The 20480-nt window shown below is 43.7% G+C and overlaps 1 protein-coding gene across 5 annotated transcripts; it reads right to left on the bottom strand.

Moving 5' to 3' along the window:
* Positions 1-517: 517 nt before the first annotated feature.
* On the bottom strand, positions 518-20478 carry scube2 (signal peptide, CUB domain, EGF-like 2). Of its 5 annotated transcripts, none has more exons than XM_044031102.1 (23): positions 20158-20478; positions 19275-19394; positions 18861-18986; positions 18473-18607; positions 17676-17801; positions 17464-17580; positions 15770-15859; positions 14681-14797; positions 14459-14581; positions 13130-13246; positions 12868-12990; positions 12497-12613; positions 11679-11768; positions 11426-11548; positions 10711-10878; positions 10193-10396; positions 5177-5347; positions 3877-4044; positions 2884-3045; positions 2243-2440; positions 1997-2149; positions 1823-1902; positions 518-1654 (listed from the first exon to the last, which is right to left on the bottom strand). In XM_044031102.1, the coding sequence occupies exons 1-23, from the start codon at positions 20246-20248 to the stop codon at positions 1508-1510; spliced, it is 3066 nt and encodes a 1021-aa protein (XP_043887037.1). In that variant the 5' UTR covers positions 20249-20478; the 3' UTR covers positions 518-1507. The 5 variants fall into 5 exon arrangements, with proteins under 5 accessions (XP_043887037.1, XP_043887035.1, XP_043887036.1 ...); XM_044031100.1 differs by having other exon boundaries at positions 10193-10399; positions 20158-20477; XM_044031101.1 differs by having other exon boundaries at positions 10193-10399; positions 19275-19391; positions 20158-20477.
* Between the last annotated feature and the right edge of the window lie 2 nt (positions 20479-20480).

Raw genomic sequence — 20480 nt, 5'->3', positions numbered from 1 at the left:
TTCAATAACAGCAAAATGACATTGTTGTTATTTGTACAGATAATGCATGCTTAATTAATGTATCACCGTATGAGTGTATCTGAGAATGAGCAGCTCATGTTGTCATCTGTAGTTACAGACACTCACCGAGAAATGCATGCTGTCATTGTATGTTTTCCAAACATTTCATTACATTGACGTACATCCATTGCCTGTAGACTTACTCTAACCTTAACCACGACTGGCCTAAACTGTACAGTACAACATGTCTTCACCATAAATGTGAGTCCCCACAATACGAATAATACATGCAAGAGTTGAATTATCCAGCACAAATCATACAGCTAACAGATTTTTACAGTATGCCCAGTACCTCCATCATATTTGATGAAAATCAGTTTATTACTTTTGGCAAAAAAATATGCTGACAAACAAACAAACAGACAAAGTTGAATAAAAACACCATCTGTTACTGAATTGCAAAGAAATAAAATGTAGTTCTGTTTTGTGCTAAAAGAAAGAAAGTCAGACAGAGGAATAATAACATAAAATAAGTTTCCTATCTTTATTTACAGCATATTAGATGTACAAAACCTTAAAAAAATATACATACGTGTATCATCTAAGACAGGTGAACAGCTCAATTCTATTTTACATGACTTTTTGTTTCTTTTTTTTAACGCTCTCTTTCCTTTTTATTTCATCCAGTCACGCTGACGATCTGCAGAGTGAGCAGTTGTCTTTGGTTGCTAGTCCATAATACAAAATGCACCGATGCTATACTGTTGTCATTATGCTGAAGCAGACGACGTCTCGCCAATGAAAAAAAGCCACCGTTGACGAGGTTTTTCAGAACAGTGCTGCTCAAGTATGTGCCACCAGCAGCTGCACCAGCGCCGTACAAACGCTCAAAATGTAGTTGCTACATCACATTAGCATTTCACCTAAAAACTTTTTACATCATATACAAAAGATCCATCAGAATAATTGCTTTTGTGGCGCCACTACAACTCTCGTAGTGCTAATCTTTTTCAAGAAAACATTTGTGCTATATTTGTCTCTGTTACTGTCAGTAACTCCTCTGTCTGAGTTAAAACTAGATACAGAATCACTGACTGTCAGTGTACAACTGTACATCTGTTAAGCAACCATATTTGTTTGTTTTTATCACAATTCTGTTAGCAAATTCTAATTACGTACGGTATTTAGCAATATTCAACAGGCTTGTAGTTACTAAACGTTGTTATGAAGTCGTTGAAATGTTCCAATTTCCGAAATTTCCAAACAAAGGGAAGACATTTCATTTGATCATCACCTCCTTAAAGCTCCAGTTAAGAGTTCACTTGGTTGTCTTGTCTTCTTTTCTTCTTCGCCCTCAGGATCAAGTGTGTGCTCCCCTCTCGTATAAACAGGTGACTACAGAATACTTTTAAAGGGATAAGTTGAGAATAAAAAAGTAGATACTGCGAAAAAGATACTGTGACCAGTATCTGATGTAAGCGTATGACGGAAAATCTTTTTTCTTGTTCTAGGGGCGAAGGAATCTCAGGACTTTGGAGCGCAGGAAGCGGATGAAGGATTTGGGAAACATTTCTCTCGATTCTTGAGCTGTGTAGTTGAAAAAGTTCTGCGGGTGAGCCAGGACATCGAACAACGCCTTCATGAGCTTCTTGTCCTGAGAGATGGAAGAGAAGCAAAGGCCGACATGCGGGTGTAAGAAAAGAAGCACAGCATTTGTATAAATCTCCAACAGAGGGCGCTACGTGCTCACTGGATCCAAATCTGTATGATCCAAATGCAGCATATACAGATACAGCAAACAGGTGATGGGGTCAGCTGTTACCTTGAGAATTTCCTGGTGATTCTCTGAAGCATATAATCTCCCATCTCTCACTATGTCTTCGATCAATTCTTGGTAATCCTCTGAAACACAGTGAAGCACACAGACGGCCCATGAGTGTGATCCATGACATGAAAAGTTGGCTGCAACGTGACGCTTTACCAATGTTGTTTTTACCGTCATATGTCACATATGGGACCTGGAAGCCTTTCCCACTGTTGCCCTCGTTGGACCTGAACTGTATCCACAGCCGCTTGGAGCGCGAGGTGAAAGCGATGGGACGTTCATATGTCTGACAGGTCTCGTAGGTTGTCACGGAGTTGGACAGAGCTGTGGACGGCAGTGTCTATAATCAGCTTCCAACGTTAACACAGTTATACAGTATATCTGCTGTAAATCGCCCATAAAGGAAGCCAAACTCACAGCTTTTCCTCATTACTAAGTAGTCTCCACACTCGTCTTCAATGGGCAGGAAGATTTCTGGGACGACGATGAGAATCCTGCGTTTCGGCGGCGGGTTGATGGTCCAAGTGCATTCGATATTAGCCGGATAGTTGCCTGGGTAGTTGGGGGACTCGATAAAGCCGGTAAAATCTCCCAGCTCGCCTCCACATTGCCGGTCTGTAAAGGGACACGGATCAGGTGTCAGGTAATAGTTTTTAAACCAAGACACAAATATTAGCTACGTCAGTATATAGTGGAGTAGTGACATCACACTCCTCCCCTATGTATTGTTATCATTTGACTACCGCAGGAAACGCCACACCGTATATTTAAAACTGTAGAGTAGAGCTTTTAACCACAAACATAGACATTTGAGTCAGACGAGCCACTTTCTGGAGGCAGATTTGCTCAAAGTGTGGACCAGAAGGCTACTCTCTGGACTTTACTTCCAAACAAATTCATTATTTGGCTACACAGACTTCAAATAGAGAGGGAATAAAAACAGGTTTAATATTGAAAGCTGTGTAAAGGCTCGTAAGTAACTTAGAATTTAAATTTAAGCCCAAAATGCTGTAGTATTTTCTATGCGTGCATGCTTCGCCGAGTACAGATATACATACTTTTGCACTGCATGATGTTCGTTGAGCCGTCAAAGTCGGTGGTGGTGTTTCCAGGACAGGACACACAGTAGTTCTGACCAAACTCGCCTTGGAACGTGCCCGTCGGACAGCGGATGCAGCGGTGTGTGCTGGTGTTGTAATAATGTCCTGGTGAGCAGTGGACTGCAGGGATAGAGAGTGCTGTTAGTTGACATAACACTCACTGCTTATGCTTTTACCTCGAACATGAGTGTTTCTTTTATGAATTTAGATCAATTGAATGATCACATGCTAATTTGTTAGTTTAAAATACCTCCAAATGCTGATAAAACACACTTATCTAAAACAAATAACTGTATCCACAGTTGAAACCACAGTAATGTAGTAACAGTGACACAGCAGCAGAGGGCAGCAGAGTTTCTGTCAACGACCAAATGATACTGTACTGATATGATGCCAAGGGATTCAAAGGAAAGGTCTGACAGGTCTTCAGAAACTATAATATATTTCATAAATTGTTTACTTCTAAACTAAGCTGGAGTTATTAGACTATACCTGATATTAACATGCATCCTGGTTGTTACGATCACAGGTGGACGTGTCTAATTACTTCACTTTATCTGTACTTTAATAAAAAACGTACATGACTGAAGTTTACAAAAGCCAAATGTAATGGTTTTAGTGGCTGCGACGGTCTATTGGCAAAAGAAAATCTATATGTGGTGTGTTATTTGTAAAAAAAATCCATTAAATTCCAAAGCAACATATGGAAAAGATTATGTGTAAAACACATATTTGGCAAATGTGTCTTCAGGTGTGTCCACTTATGATCAGATGTTAATATCAGGTCTAAACGCAGGCTTTTTTGACTGCGTCTTCAGATCACGTCACAAAAACCACATTTGGACACGGTTTGAGGACGTATGTGGGCACATTCCTGGTCTGCATGAATGCAATCTGTCCTGAGGACTTAGTGAGGACAGACGTTAATACAGACACAAATGACTTCCCCACCTTTGGTCTCACACTCCTGGAAGGTAACAGCACCACTGCGCTTGGTCACCAGGTTCCCTCCACAGGGGAAGCAGGTGGTGCGGCCCACCTCGGGCTGGTACGATCCCAGTGGACAGGGCAGGCAGGGCATGAAGCCGTCATGAGAGTACTGACCTGGAGAGCACTGACCTGAACATACACAAACATCTGGGTGAGTCAGAGTGTGAACAGGGCAAACACACGTCTATTGAGCAACTTCCAGAACTTTTAAAAAAAAAGGAATAACAGAGAAATACTCCCCCATTCATTAAAAGAAGATAAGAGCCAGTGACAAAGCTTAAGCCGAGTGCACCTCCTCTTACACTCTATCTTCTGTGTGACTAATACAAACTAGGTGCCAGTGGGAGTCTACTGATAGCTCCTCTTGTTTAGTCTGTCAGAGGCAACGGGATCAGGGATTTAGTCCCACACGGACTGCGATAACAGCCAAGGAGGAGACCAAAACATGGTGGCTCCTTCAGCTTCTATTCAGCCCACTTCACATTTTGAAAATATCGCCTCTAAAATCTGAGCGTCTTTGGCTTCACACAGAACAGAACATCTGCCACAGAGAGAGAGAGAGATGTGTATCACAGCACCATCGCATCCTGTGTGGCTCACATTCACAAAGCGACTATTTACATTTTCTTCTTTGACTGTTTTTCCTGAAACAAGATGTTATATCGTGTCTCTTCTTTCGCTGTGTTTTCTTAAAGCTGCAGTGAGTAACTTAAAGTGTTTGTTTTCTGCCTCTGTTTGGTCTCCGTGAACAGAAGCGATGTAACGTTATTCACCTAAAAACCGCTGGAACACCCCCTCAGCGCTCTTAAAAGGGGCTCTGTCAAGCAATACTATCAGGCCTGACTGCATTTGTATATGTACAGCAAAAGCACAGGGGGTGGGCGGAGGCAAGAAGCGTCAAACCCCTCAAACTGCTAAACGACCAGGTTTTTCTTGAGCAGTAGAATTCACTTCTGAAACTTTTCGTCGGCACTTCTGTGTGTTTTTAGTTCACACTCCAACCTGTTTGCAGCTGTCTTGCTTTACTCGAGCAGTGTGCAGCACAGGAGCGTCACCGGGCGACAACTGATGCTTGTTTTTATTCAAAACTAACTTAAAAGTATTGAATTTCTCAACGTGTCATTACAACCAAGAGGAGATTCTACAATTCTATGATGTTTAACTGAACTATTTGTTTATTCGTTGTCATGACTTCATAAAAATGTTGTTTTCCGACCAGTTTGCTTGCACATTTGCCGTCTGTTGAATGGCGTAACTTTACCTCCACACTCTGACATGTTCCGAGCACCAACGGTCTTGGAAACGTCTCTTCCTTCAGGTCCAGGACAGACTTCACAGGACGTCTGTCCCTCCTCGTCCTGATACGTCCCAGCTGGACACAGCACACACCGAGTCTGCTCCGCGTCGTAGTATGTACCGACAGTGCACCTCACTGGAAGACAGCACAAGAGAGGTCGGGTTTACATGTGTCTCGGAAAACACGAGGAGCCGTCATCTTGTGGTTGCAGGTTATATCTCAGTGGTGACAGCTCTGTCTTCCTGCCGTGGTAAGTGAAGACATTTCTTACTCATCCACAATGAACTCTTCCGTCATCAGGCGGAAACTCAAACAATTTAAGGACGTCAAATTCAAAGACGATCCCAGAGAACTCAAAACAAACACTTGTGATGCTCAAAACAGACCGAGGTGTATGAACCTGTAATTCACGTCCAATTTAGCAGACACATCAGTGTCACCCTGTGCTCAACTACAAAAACCTTACGAGGGGTGACAGACGTTTTAAAATACTAGACATGCATCAACAAATAAAGGAGGATACCCCTCTGGCTGCACATCATCAAACAGCCCTAACCACAGTATGAGTGTACACTATAAATAGAGACAAGACCATTGAAGTAAGGCAGACTCCATTAGCTCCCTGTTAAGTGAAATCAAACAGGAACCATGTACATACTTGAAATGGATAACCACAAGTTCATGATATTACAAGTGTCGGTGGTCCATTTAGCACAGCTTGGGCTCGAGAAAGACAACTCGAATGATGACTGAGGCACCCAACAACCTTTCAATAGTCGTAACTGCAGGATTCAAACTTTTCAAAGTCAACTGGTCATAAATATTCACAGGACACAGTGATGGGTGTTTGGTGAAGTGTCTTTGACATACAGTAGGTGCTGAATTGTAAAAAGGTGCATGCATAATAAGTATAGGGATCGTTTGGGTTTTCCTCTTGATTTTCACTGTAAATTCTTAGATATACACTCATGTCCTCATTATTAGGAACATGGAGCATCCCCTGTTAATTCTGCTGCTGCTGCAGTGTGTTCTTGTATACATTATTTTTTATTGCAATAATTATTTTTATTCGCTTCATTAAGTAAAATTTAAAAAAAAGTGTGAAATAAATCCTGATTAGTAACTTTTAAATCAGTGTTTTCCAAACTTCTTATGTGAGCATCCACTTTGTAAAGATGGCAAACTATCACAACTCAATTACAATTAGAATTAGTCATTTTTGATAATTCACACAAACAATTAGTCATAGTGAATTTGACCTTTATTACACACCAGTAGTGAACACACACACACACACACAATCCGAGCGTAGGAACAGTGGGCAGCACTTATCTGTGCCCAGGGAGAAATGGGGGATTAGAATGAGAACCAGCAACCCTACGGTTAAAAGCCCAATTCCTTCCTCTTGGCCTCACGCTTCCAATTCACAATAAAAATCATGAGGAAAGCAAATGTGTACGTAATTTAAAGTTTCTGGCCACTTTTACAACCATCTCTGTAACACTTCATATTCATTTGAACGGGTAAACCAGACATTTGCAAGAGATATACGTTTGTTTACATATAAAGTAAAAGGTTGGACACAAAGTCAAGTGTCCCAAACCAAAATCAACCTGATGCCGTCATAGAGCGCTCTCCTCACAGCTCCCTTTGTGCCACACATCTGACGCATCCTCACAGACACGGGCGTGCAACAGGGTGGAACTTATAATACCACCATAAGCGTCCTCACCTCTTTTAAAAGCAAACACTGAAACAAATCAAAGAGCCCATTTCCCTTTTATCTCACCAAAGTGCGAAGCTTTGATTAAAGGGACTTAATCACCGTTTTGCTTTGGTTCCTCCCACTCGCAGTAATGCCTGTAATTAATTTGGCTATGACCGCGTCTGTCTGACGGTCTTAAGAACTTGACTTGAGAACTGTAGCTGATCTCACACAAGAATAAATCAAGTGAATTCTGGGCCTTCGAGCATAAAACGTGCTTCAGTCGTGGCCTTAAATTTGTCTGCGAGCGGAGAATTTCCGAAACACAAAAAGCTTTGCGTGGATCCATTAAAGGCAGTTTGGGCAAATTGTGAGGATTTTCCTCTGAAGCAAGAAAATGTAATTCTCTCAAGAGCAGTTCATTTTTGGGAGCCCATTGTTTATCCTAAAAGACCATGAGGAGCCATCATTGCATTGTCCCCTAACAGCTTTTATTTGACAGAGGGAAGCAGCGAGGGAAGAGAGAGAGTGAGAGTGAAAGAGAAAAAAACCTTGAAGCCTTTCAAATGCAAAGAACGCTTCTATAGAGTCCTCGAATTGATGGCCCCAAAGAGGTTTAAAAGACCTTTCACCTCTATTCAAGTCCCCAGTCTTTGCCTACTTGATGACATAGGAAAACACTACGGTATCACAGTGGTTAGAAGCTGAACCCAATAAAAGGGGTCAGGCTTCTGAATCCCCCCATTCTGCGTGGCCCAATCGCTGCTTGCGCCCATCAAGCAGAGGCCCAAACAGCTGATGCTAATTGATTCCCATGGTGTGGTTGAAGTCAATTCTCTTTAGCAGTTTAGTGGCTGGGGGTCATGCAAAGTGGCCCCAGCTGGGGGCAGGGGGGACACAGCACTCAAACTGCCAGCTTGAATCAACAGCACTTCCTAAACATCTTCAATCTTAAAACAAACACGCAAACAAGTCGGTCGAACCGCCGCGAACGCTCACCGGACATAGCGCCGCTGCTTCTTTACTTGTGTGTATTAGTATGTTTTGGTGCAGTCACACTGTAAATGTGTTGGAATCGTGATATATATATGTATATATATGTATATATATATACATATATATACATATATATATAAACAATGTATTCCCACACAAAAACTGATCATCTACAGTAAATATATCACAAAATAAACAGACCAAAATCCCCAAAGGTGGAAGCCTATTTTCTGCAAAGTCTGTGTTGTCGTCCTGGTGAGGCAGTGAGATCGAGCCCCATATGGGCTTTTCAATGGAATGGGCGCACTGAAAAGGACTAAACTGCGCTCAGAGCTAAGCCAGAGCAAGAGGTGGGGGAGGAGGGGGAAAATATAGCTCCTTTAAAGAGCTGGAGGTTAAGAAGAATGCCTTTCAGCCCCCAGCCCCGCCTCCTCTCCCAAATTACATGTCTACACCCCTGCCATGGCCAATAGACTGCTTAATGTTGACCTGAAAGCGTAGCGGGGGAGTTAAGGAATCAAGACACTTAAGACCTGTGTTAGTGAAAGACGTAATGCACGGGGGCAGTTTGGGCTAAAATGGTGTCGGCACAGTTTTACAGCAGCACAGACTTTGATGTCAGTGTCAAAAATACGGCACGACAGGGAGAACATATATATATATATATATATATATATATATATGTATATATATATATATATATATATATATATATATATATATATATATATACATGTTTATATATATATATATATATATATATATATATGTACTAATATGAAGCTGATGATGTGTAAGGCTGATGATTTTCTCTCAACAAACATTATCTCCGGAAACTAGAAGACAGCTTTAGCTCCGGGCAAGTTTTGGTTTCCAATGAAGGGGCAACAAACAATAACACTTCCATCAGCCAAATTAGCCAGCGGTTCAAAAGGGATGGGGAAAACTAAAATATGTGTCTTTTTCAGTCTATTAAAGACTACATGTCGAAGCACTGAAGGCAGACGTGCACATATCAAACAAAGCATGTACCGAGTGAGTAAATATTTAGACATCCCAGCAGACGAAATGCACCAGTTTCCCCTCGCTGATATTAAGAGAGCGTGCAACAGGCAGAAAACTTACAGTGAGGCCCGAAAGTAGGGGCGCAACCGTCCCGACAGCCAGGAAAAACACATGCCAGCCTTCAGCCTCTGACGCTGACAATGTGTGGTCGTATTTAATGAACACTTTCCCTCCATCACGACTCGTACATAAAACCCGAACCGCGAGGCAGCTACAGCAAACCAGGAGAGCTGCCATGTAACCTGCTAATCCACAGGAGATGCTGGAAGATCTCACAGCTCCGTGGACCAACAACGGCCCCTCTGTTCTTCCACGCGAGCTCGCTCTCCCCTCCAGCTTCCCTCATTACGACATGTCTGCAAACCAAATATGGCACTCATCTGGCCAACACCTGCTCCAAATCCAATCATTAAACCAGCCTGTCTAAATATATATCGCACTGGCATGGACCATTTCAATTAAAGTCCCGACTGTGAGTCCACTGTGTGCACGGCCGCTCCTGCCTTATTAGGTGAAACTCAAGTGGTCGGAACTACGCTTTCGAGAGATGGAAATCACCAAAACCAACATCCACTGAGAGGCAAGTGATGAAATCCAAAGAAAATAGAACTTGACAAAGCACTCAGAGAGCACACACTTCCACCGAGGCACCGCAGCTTCCCACAGTGTCAACACACACAAACTATTTTTGAAAGGTTAAGGACCATAATCTACTGTCATCAAACTCTGTCCTTTACTTTTGGAGTAAACATGTGTCCCCGCCCCCCCCCCCTCCGACCAGACGGTGATAGCTGTCAGCTACATAAAGACTGTGACGTCATACCTGCTGTCAATCACACTGCTGTCCACTCATATGTGCCTCACTTTATCGTCTATTTTCCTCTTCATGGGAAAATAATTTGCAAAATCATGTGCTTTTGAAGAAGAGTTGGCTCATTTCTCCATAGACTTCCATTCAAATATTTGTTTTTGTGACCAGCAGAGTCACCCCCTGGTGGTTACTCAATATATTCTTATTTTCCTGGTTGGCTTGAGGAGAAATTAGGTCAATTCTATACGGTTTCCCATTTAATTTCTATTGCCAACTGAAAGTGATTCTACGTCAACCGATCAACAAACTGCAAAAAGTGCCAAAAGTGTGACAGAACGGATCAGGAATGGTGGTGCTCTTCGCCGAGCTGTGCTATCTTGGAGGAAACGGGGTTATAGCTCACCACACTTCCTGCCCATCAGCACCTGTCCCCCTGCACAGTGTCCTGCCAGTTCTGCTGGTGGCTCTGGATTCTTGGACAGTTCATAGTCAGACCCGGCAAAGTGGAGATGGAACTGCTCTCGGTTGATGGACTTCCTCAGGGTCCGGATGGTTTTCCTGAGCCTCTTCTCTGAGCGTCGGCGCACACAGTTCAGGTCACAGCTCTCTGCTGAGAGAAGTGTTTGATATAGTGACTGTTTACATTTCGCCTTCACGTGCCGATACTAAACTGTGAATTCATGCCTGGATGCCCACATGCTTACCCAGACATTCACGTGAAAACAAAAGACCAAGTCAGGAAGAAAACACTTTGACCCTGCACCCCAAACACTGAGCCCTCCACCACCAGAGCCACGTCAAAACAGGAGATACTTTAACAGTTTGGTTTGATTAGTAACAAACAGACGGCGGCGACAGACGGATGCAAAGGGCAAGAGGAAAAGGTGACAGGCAGGCAGAAGTGCAGAGAGACCAACCAACCTGTTACCTCCTCTAGGTTCACATCCAGCTCAAACTCAGCTGTAATCAGGGAGCCGTCGTCGTCTCCGGCTCTCCTGCCGTGGCGGCTGCGCGTCCGCTGGCCGGACGACGTGCAGCGCAGGCTCACGTAGCTGAACTGGACGTTCTCAGTGAAGAGGAAGCGACTCTCTGCGGACACAGGAAACCACCGTCACAATCATCAAATCACCCACCACATTATGGTTTGGTGAGTTGTTTTTTCGTCACGCATGTAGACGAGGAAACTCAAAAACAGCGCTGTGATCGCTCCCTTTATTTGAAACAATTACGCGTCCTTTCAGTGACTGTGATGCATGTAAAAAAAAAAAAAACACGCCAAAACCACTTGGACGAGCAAAATAATCCTACAATCGGAACGGCTCGTGATTGATGGCAGGGTCAGACCTTACTGAAAGGCGCGCGACGGCTAATTACATCCTCGGCTGTCAGTGCCATTCACAGCGCTGCGCTGAGACGTTCAAGACACTCAAACCCACATCACTTTCCCCAGGAAATTCTTTCACATTTGCCTTCGGTTTGCGGTTTACAGCCTTCAGGTCAGCTTTATCTTTGAACGATTGCGGCTTCAGATGCTGGCAGTTCTCTGTAAACCCCAAACTGTGTGTTTTAACCAGTACAATAAAGAGTCTGCGTCTATCGCTAATCTGTGTCGTGTTCACATTGTTTAAGTCTGTACCTAAGTGTGCGGCGTTTAAGCTCTCCTTGAGTTTCTCCTGACTCCGTTTTAAGTTGCACTTGGCAGTGCCAGACCTGAACGTGGCTGTTGTCTTAATGCGAGGAGCGCCGGCCGTCTCTGGACCTGCCGGGGAGAGAGAACAGAAACAAACGGCTTATATATCGACTGATAACAGCCCCAGGCTATGCCTGAGTTACAGCTTTGTGAGGCAGAGCAGAAAGATAGATGTAAATCTGTGATGTTTGGTACTTGCCTAAGCAATACAAGCCACTGTTGTTCTTTTCTGCATCAGCCAAGCAGGGCAGAGGCATTCCACAGGTCACCGTGTAGGAATCCTCTGTCCCTAAAGGTTTGGGCCACAAAAGCCGAGTCAGAGAGCAAACGGGAAGCGTGTAGGAACACGAAAAGTCACCCTGCGCCGTTCTGATGTACACGGAACTAGAACTGGGAGAGCTAAACTTTCATGATTTAGCAATGCTGCATCACATCATTTACAGTTTCGCAATGGTGCATTTGACTGAGACGTGTCGCATCAAATCAATAGATGGAAACAAACACGTCACTGAGGTCACTGACCTTTGTCAGCATACATACGACGTTTGTTTCAAGCCAAAATGAGAACTAGAGATCACCAAAAAAAAAATACTAATAAACCTTTAGATCAATTCTTTATTGGCTAACGTGCTGCTAAATCAAAAGTTAAATAAATAAATAATAAAAAGCCTAAAAAGGTAACAGCTTATGGATATGGCAAAACATGTCATCACATTTTTACATCATTCAAAATCAATAATATTCATGATAAGTGTCAAATAACAATAGATTCTTGCTCCTGTAAAGTAATTGTGGTTTTAAAATTCTTAAGTTGCAATGAGTGTTTCTATCTCTATTTATTTAACCTTTACATAAGTCTAAGTTTGTACAGAACAACGATGACAATGTCATTCTGCAGCTCAGCATTGGTTCATGATAAAGAACCGACTGTGCAGGTGTTTTTCCGTGCAGTTACTGGAGGAGCACGGGCTCTACATACTCAAAATAAATGACGGAATATGGAGATCTGGCTCTTACCACTGCTGATATGAACCTGGGACTGGCATGTGAGGAAGCAGCGGTCGCCTCCCTCCTGCTTACTGCAGTTCAGGGTGGGTTTAGAGGGCGGTTTCGCAGGTGATGACCCCTCAGCCTCTAGATACAAACCACAACAAGACTCAAGGGTAAAAAGAAACACTTTTGACCTTCACAACGGAGGTAGAGGCAACATGAACATCCTGGCACACACTCGACTTGTGGAGCGTCGGACGTTTTATTCAAACACAGGAAAGTGACAGAGAATTAAAGAGAGAAAAAAAGAGAGCAGAATTCAAAGTATCTCCTGTTTTTGTCCCCAAGTTTGAAAGCAAAAATGTGGGATGTCGTGCATGACGTATGCACCGGCTTACCAATGCAGTCCTTCCTGTTCCAGTGCAGTTTATAGCCGGGATGGCAAAAGCACTCAAATCCACCCATGGCGTTCTCACAACCCTGCTCACAACCGCCATTGTTCACACTGCATTCATTAATATCTGAGGGGGAAGAAAAAATCATTATTACAATAAAACGTTCCATGTCTTCGAACACATCAGCGGGCAGGTGCTCACATAGGGACGCGTGCGTTACGCTCAACTGGCTGTGTATAACTCCCTCCACCTCTCTTAGTCTCACCTCCACAGTGGGCCAGTCCATACATGGTGTAGCCTTTGTTGCACAGACACTGAAAACCACCGGGGAAGTTCACACACGTGTGATCACACGTCCGCTCGAAGAAACACTCATCTATATCTGTAATCAGAATCAGAAAAGATGACATAATAGCAGGGCAGTCAGTCGCAATCTTCACCAGTCGGGATTTCCCACCCACAGACACACACATAAGCATTTGATCCCGAAGTTTCCCACACAGCCGAATGTGACGCGGACGCGGTGCCGCGCCGGCAAAAACAAAAACTGTATTTTCACGGTAATTACAGGTGACGAGAAGGCTGGCGTTTCATTTAGCTGCCTTAAAATGTATTACGCTCCATTACAGGCGTAAACTCTGATCCAGAGGTAAACAAAGATGAAGCCACAAGGTTGTTTTGGTGCAACGCGCAGAGATAAGCTCAAGTTTGTTTATCTGATATATTTAAAGGTTTGTTTTTTTCCACATAAGAGTAAAACAAACCTTTATTCTGATCTGAGTTACACAGTTTACTTTTATTTATTCTTTCACAAGTTAAGAGAATACGTCTCTCTTTTAGGTCTAAAAAATTAACAGACGCAGCAAACTTAAAGGAATACTCCACCGATTAGCATTTAGCTTAGTATTACTAGAATAGGGTTAGTATTTTTGAAGTTTCCCCAGTCGAGATATAACGTCATTCTTTTTTTTGTCCACCAGTGACACTTGGTCCTGTTAGCGTAGCTGTTAGCAAAGATGGCGGACACGGTTTACATTCTGGGAATTAGCATTTGCAGTTTCAAGCCTTTCTTTGTTAGCCTACGTGCAGACCAGTGACACTTGGTCCTTGGTTACTTGGTTAGCGTAGCTGTTAGCAAAGATGGCGGACACGGTTTACATTCTGGGAATTAGCATTTGCAGTTTCAAGCCTTTCTTTGTTAGCCTACGTGCAGACCAGTGACACTTGGTCCTTGGTTACTTGGTTAGCGTAGCTGTTAGCAAAGATGGCGGACACAGTTTACATTCTGGGAATTAGCATTTGCAGTTTCAAGCCTTTCTTTGTTAGCCTACGTGCCCACCAGTGACACTTGGTCCGAGGCTTAGAACTGCAAACGCTTGTTAGACCCACTCGTAGGGGGGACGGGACCTCATTCCCAGAATGTTAACCGCCATCTTTGCTAACAGCTACGCTAACAGGTCCAAGTGTCACTGGTGGGCACGTGACAAAGAAAAGAATGAAGATATTTCTCCATTTTTCACAATTTTTCAAAAATACTAACCCTATTCTAGTCAAACAAAGCTAAATACTTAATAATAATAAAACACATCTCTACCTTGACAAGAACGTTCGTCTGCGAGCAGCTTGAAGCCTTTCCTGCAGTTGCACTCAAAGCTGCCGATGGTGTTCCTGCAGAAGTGTTCGCATCCGCCGTTGTTGTGTTCACACTCGTCGATATCTGCGGGAGGAACAGCAGGGCAGGACCTTTAACGACCTTTAACCTCCTCACACACCAACGCTCGAATCTGAACTCCCTCACTGCGGAGGCCGCTCTGACCTTTGCATGTCTTTGCATCCGGCTGCAGCGTGAAGCCGATGGGGCAGCTGCAGCGCACGCCCGTGGATGTGTCTTTACAGGTGCAGTCGCACCCCCCATTGTTCACTGCGCAGGTTTCTGAAATGACAGCACACAGAATTCTCCGTTGTGAAAAGGGCAGCCTTATTCCTCAATGTCACATATTAGATCCTTAGTAAAACAAAAACAATGACAGACTTAGCGGTGTACTTTCAAAACAGCCGTGAGTCACACACGTGGACAAATGAAAGACTTGAGTCAACTTCATACCTGTATAGTATTTAATACGTTTTTTTTTTAAGGTCCAGTGTACGAAGTTGTGACATCTAATGGTGAGATTACAGATTTTCCTGAACTATGGTGGCCTTTGAATGCCAGACAGGATGTTATTCCGACTTGTTTGTCCATTCAGGCTGCTGTAGAAACGTGACGGCACAAGACGGCAGCCTTTGTAAAGCAAAGCCCCCGTCTATAGTACATACAAGCTTTATTCTAAGGTTCCAAAAAGCACATTTTAAAGTGATTACACACTTCCACAAACATTGTGGATATTGCGTGTTTAAGTTCTGCCAATAAACCCTGGACACTAGACCTGTAAATGTTTGTGAACGCTGATGGAAACAGATAAATGAGGCTTTAATGAATGGATTTAATACACTGGACCTCTTGATTTACCCGAATAACATCTATTATTTCATACTAACTGAGCTGGTGTGTCCGCCATCGATTAAAAAAAAAAACCTTTTCACATCCTGAATTATCCAGACTCCCACCACCGATAAATACTCACTATACAAGAAAAAGATTCACACGCTACTCTCCACAAATGGAGGGAAAATGTGAAATGTACCACCATGTCACAAATGCACGTGTTTTATGGCGGACGTTCGGTGGGCGAGGAGACGAGCGCACAGTCATTTCACAGTTTGCTCAAAGGACGCAGGAATGTGTCGGTTTATTAGACGTGACTCCTCTCTGCCGTTTGACACCACCTCGGCGGTTCCCGGCACTTCAGCGCGCCTTAAAGATTCACGCCGTTTAACCTGCGAGTGTGGAATGTGCAATTGTTACCCATGAGCAGTCTCCGCTTGACCCGCTTGTCCACCTCGGCGAAGGACGTGACGTTGTGGTCCGAGGACTCGGCGGTGGCTTCGTCGCGTTCTGTGGTAAACACGGACATAAACACGGAGAAGAATTGGAACGTGACCAAACTGCAGCGAGCACTGAGAGAGTGCAAACCTCTGCCAAGGTCACACACTTACCCACAGTCACAATACACCTTGAATTTTGACCAGACCATGCAGCAGCCTTTTTCAAACTGTGGGGCGGGCCCCCCTGGGGGGCGTGGAGACCCTCCAGGGGGGCCGCAAGTTCTGTTTTTTTTATTTATAAGTACTTAATAAAGTGTAGCAGGCGGAACCTTTGGCCTTGCTATAACCCGGACTCATTTTAGTGACGTACCACAACAAAAATCTACACTGGTGTCAATATTCTCAGGAAGCAATATTGAGATTATTTGTGTTGCTAAAGCAAAAATGTTATTTGCGCAACAGATTATTGAAAGAAAAGTGAAACGTTTGTTCTAATATTGATTGAATAAATGTTACAGTTTCGTGAGAGTCACGGGCCCCCCGGTAAATTTCTTCCTCCAAAGGGGGGCCCAACAGAAAAGTCCACTATCCTGAATGCGGATCTGTATCGCCACCGAAATCGACTCATTTCTTGCTACAGCTCCAGAAAACTTTATCACATCCTGTCCTGCACTGATTTGTCTTGTTTGTCACACGTCAGTGACCAACATGCAGTTTTACACTGGAGATATTGAGCTTGTAGTGACTTGGTGTGTGTGTGTGTGTGTGTGTGTCAGATAACAGCAGCAGCAGCAGCAGTGAAGTGACTCTGGAGACAGTGTTGCTCTGGTATGAACAGACCTCACACACACACACACACACAATATCTGAGAGTGGATCCTTATCCTTCAGAACTATTGTGTGGAAAAATGCACACTGTGTGTAACTGACAGAGAGAGATGGTTCCAGCCTCCGCAGTGCTGAAGAAACACCGCGTACCAAACTCAGGTGAAATCTTTAAAGTGAATATTATCAGAAACGTGTGCTTTGGACACATTTTGAACTCCATTTTGACTTTAACCACCATCACATTCACTGGAGGAGACCGTGACACGTGTAGAAAGCTGGTTCTACTTTCACTCAGTATGAATTTTAAATCCCATAAATCCCTTATGTAGGATTTAGGAACAATAATCATTAATGGAGAGAATCCTTCATATTACACATAGCCAGTATACAGTCCCGGTGATTTTTTGAAGCCGGGGGAGTCTGCATCTTTTCAGTCACACCTGCACCTCTTGATGAAAAGCTTTCTTATTTAAAAATAAAATAATCCACTTTAAAATGTGCTCTAAGACATAGTAAACAGTTTTTGTTACATTCTGTGCTTAATATAATAAATAGATAAAGGTTTAGGTTTAAGAATCTAAAAAGCTATTAAAGCTGCAGTGCGTAACTTTTGTTGTTGTTGTTATTATTATTCTGCCTCTATTTGTTCCTCATGAAAAGAAATCATTTTATATTATTTTTTAAAGCTACGTCCATCTGGACGGGGAATGAATCACGGGAATGAATGTTTTCACTTAAAAGTTACGCACTATAGGTTTAAAGTTGTTTTTTTTTTTTAACAATTAACATCATAAATATCACAAATTGCAATTATTTCATCTTATGGTCCACAGACAGCGTGCTTACCTACACATGACCTCTTGTCAGGCTGCAGCGTGTACCTGACGTGACACCTGCAGATGGGCCCGTTCTCCGTATCCTCGCAGGTGTGCTGGCAGCCTCCGTTGCCATGGTTACAGGTCACTGCAGAGGGGGCAGGGGGGGGGGCAACATGCAGTCATGAGCCAAATCATCAAATGAAGTTAGTGGAGTTAACTTTGAATGCGGCGAGCACGTACAGGTGCAGCCCTTCTGGTTCCGGGCCAACTCGAACCCTGGGCGGCACTCGCAGGCCACGCCCCCTTTGGGCGTCTCTTTGCAGATGTGGGCGCAGCCGTGCTCCTTATTCATACAGTTGAGGCCCTCTGGGACAGAAGGAGGGAGAGAGGAGGTACACAATGAAACTCTCCTACAGTGACTGACCAGCGACACACAAAGGCACACATAGGGAGAGATTAGTCTGGGGGGGGGGGCTTACACAACTCCAAAACATCAGCAAGTGTTGTTTTTTTTTTTTAAATCACATCTAAATTAGAAAAATTCAACTCTGCAAGGAGAGGAAACAAAAGCTCTTCTGCAACTTTGAGCTGGAAAAAAAACCCCAACTGAGATTACGAGGCACCATTTATACAGATGAGTCACAGCTGAGTGGACAGATCCACGGGGTTTAAAAGGGTTGTCCAGACTCGATGGAGTGGAAAGAGCTGGCATTTAAGTTGACTTCAGTCAAGGAGACAAAACAAAAGGCACTTGAGACAAATCTGTGAGCCAGGCCGCATAGACCCGAGTGCCGCAGTTATTAACTTATTTTGTTCTCCGGGACTCTGAGACCCTGTTTTCCCACAGCGTGTCGTTGCCGTGGATAAAAGCTCGGTGACAGCGGCTCAGGCTTAAACCTGTCGCCCCCCCTCATTGTGCTGTCAATCTGAGATTTGTATGTGAATATTGGGAGAATTTGCTGGATCATTCTCACACAATTAGCACAGACGAGCATCCGCTCACAGAGTCTCCGAGGAAACTTTGTGTTCACACTCACCCACTGAGCGGTGGATGCACGTGTGCTGGTTGTCGCTGAGGAAGAAGCCATCCTTGCAGCGGCACTCGTAGCTGCCCATGGTGTTGACACAAGTGTGCTGGCAGCCTCCGTTGTTGAACTCGCACTCGTCCACATCTGCGGGACAGCGGATGGATTGTGTTAAATAAACACGGTTCACTAAAAAACTCATCTGCTCCGTCCAGTGTTTACGATACTGCACAAAAGCAGCCACAATCACAATTTTCGCCATAAATATTTAGGAGACTTTTAAACGAAAACTGTTTGTGTGACGCAGAGAAGGCATGTGAGTGAGTGAGTGAGTGAGTGAGTGTGAGAAACTTCACAGGCGCCCACACAGACGTGAACTCTTCACCATCCGCGCTCGTACCCAGGCAGTTGTGTCCGTCGTGTGCCAAATTGAAGCCGTCATAACAAGTGCAGCGGTAATTGCCGGGGATGTTGTTGCACTCGTGCACACAGCCGCCGTTGTGCTCCAGGTCGCACTCGTCGGCGTCTGTAAAGCCAAAAAGAGAAGAACACTTGATGATGACGATGACGATGATGATGATGGTGATAAGTGTTTGGCTGCAGATCAAAGAGGTAAAAAAAAAGGAAGAGCAGAGGAGGACAAGAAATGTTTCCTCTGTATTTGTATAAAGATTATTATCATTATTTTTAAAATGGTCTGTAATGTCATTTAAAACACACTGACAATTGGAACATTCAGGAAATGCCGCCATGGTAGACGTGTACAAGTGTAAAGACAGGCAGACAGACAGACAGACAGACATGTTGTTGTTACCTTCACAGTGTTTCCCATCTCCTCTAAAGCCTGTTTTGCACGTGCACTTGTAGGAGCCCTGCGTTGTCTGACAAATGGCATCAATGTGACAGCCATCGCTTCCCTCTGCACACGGATCTGCTGGGAATGCGCACGAGTCACAATAAACACAAACACTTTCACACATCATACGTCACAGTGTTTGACACTGAGCAACATGGGTAACAACAAACAAACAAACAAACAAACAAACATCTAATGGCACTTTGATTTGTGGCATAAATGTGGATGAAATCGAGCTTCAGTTATTCATTATTACCACATCACTGCACCATCACAGTGTTAACTAGTGATTTAATGCAAGGGTGAAAACGGCTTTTCAACATGTATGGACCGCTCTTTTTAAAAAAAGTAACACAGAAGAATCAACACTAGAGAGATTCGTTTGCAGCTTCTGTGATTTCCTACGTGCTTTGTTTTAATTTTGAATAAATGTGTATTTGCACGCGCACAAACTCAAGCAAAAACGGATCAAACAGAACATTCCCATCCGGTAAAAGTCAATAACAGGACATTATTTAACAGGTCCAGTGAAAACTAACCCAGAAGTTAATAAGTTACAAAGGGAACAAAGCTTGTCTGTCAAAAAAAACAACGTGTTTGTGTGTGGAGCAGAGATGAGTTTCCACACAAACACACACACACACACACACACACACAACAATATCTGCTCAAACTTAAAGAAAGTATGAAAAAAATAAAATGAAATACAATCAAATAAAGAAGAGTCACCAATGGAGAAAGAACAAGAAGAGCGCACTCCCTCAAAGCGTGCGTAAAAGCAGCGCGAGGAGAAAACACACACACACACACTCACACACACACACACTCACTACAGTCCCACCTCGAGTCTCTGGAAGCTGCGTTGCGCTTTGGCGACTATTTAACAAGAGCAAAAACAAACAAAAGTCCCTCGCAGCCCAAATAGGTCCCATGGTGATATGATCCAAGTGTGGAGGTCTGCTCAAAGGGACGCGTACGCACTGGAGTCGCGACCGAGCGTCCGCCTCATTTTCATTCTCGCCTGTCAATCTGCCTCACAAGGGGCTTTTGAAAAGAGAAAGGAGTGAGTTAGTGTGTGTGTGTGTGTGTGTGTGTGTGTGTGTGCTCGTTTCTGATGCCTCCTGGAACCTCGTCAAGTATAAACAGTAGCCTCACAGTCCTCGT

This window comes from Solea senegalensis, linkage group LG7 (genome assembly GCF_019176455.1).
Source record: "Solea senegalensis isolate Sse05_10M linkage group LG7, IFAPA_SoseM_1, whole genome shotgun sequence".
Lineage (NCBI taxonomy): Eukaryota > Metazoa > Chordata > Actinopteri > Pleuronectiformes > Soleidae > Solea > Solea senegalensis.
This window is presented reverse-complemented; position numbering and strand designations above follow the sequence as displayed.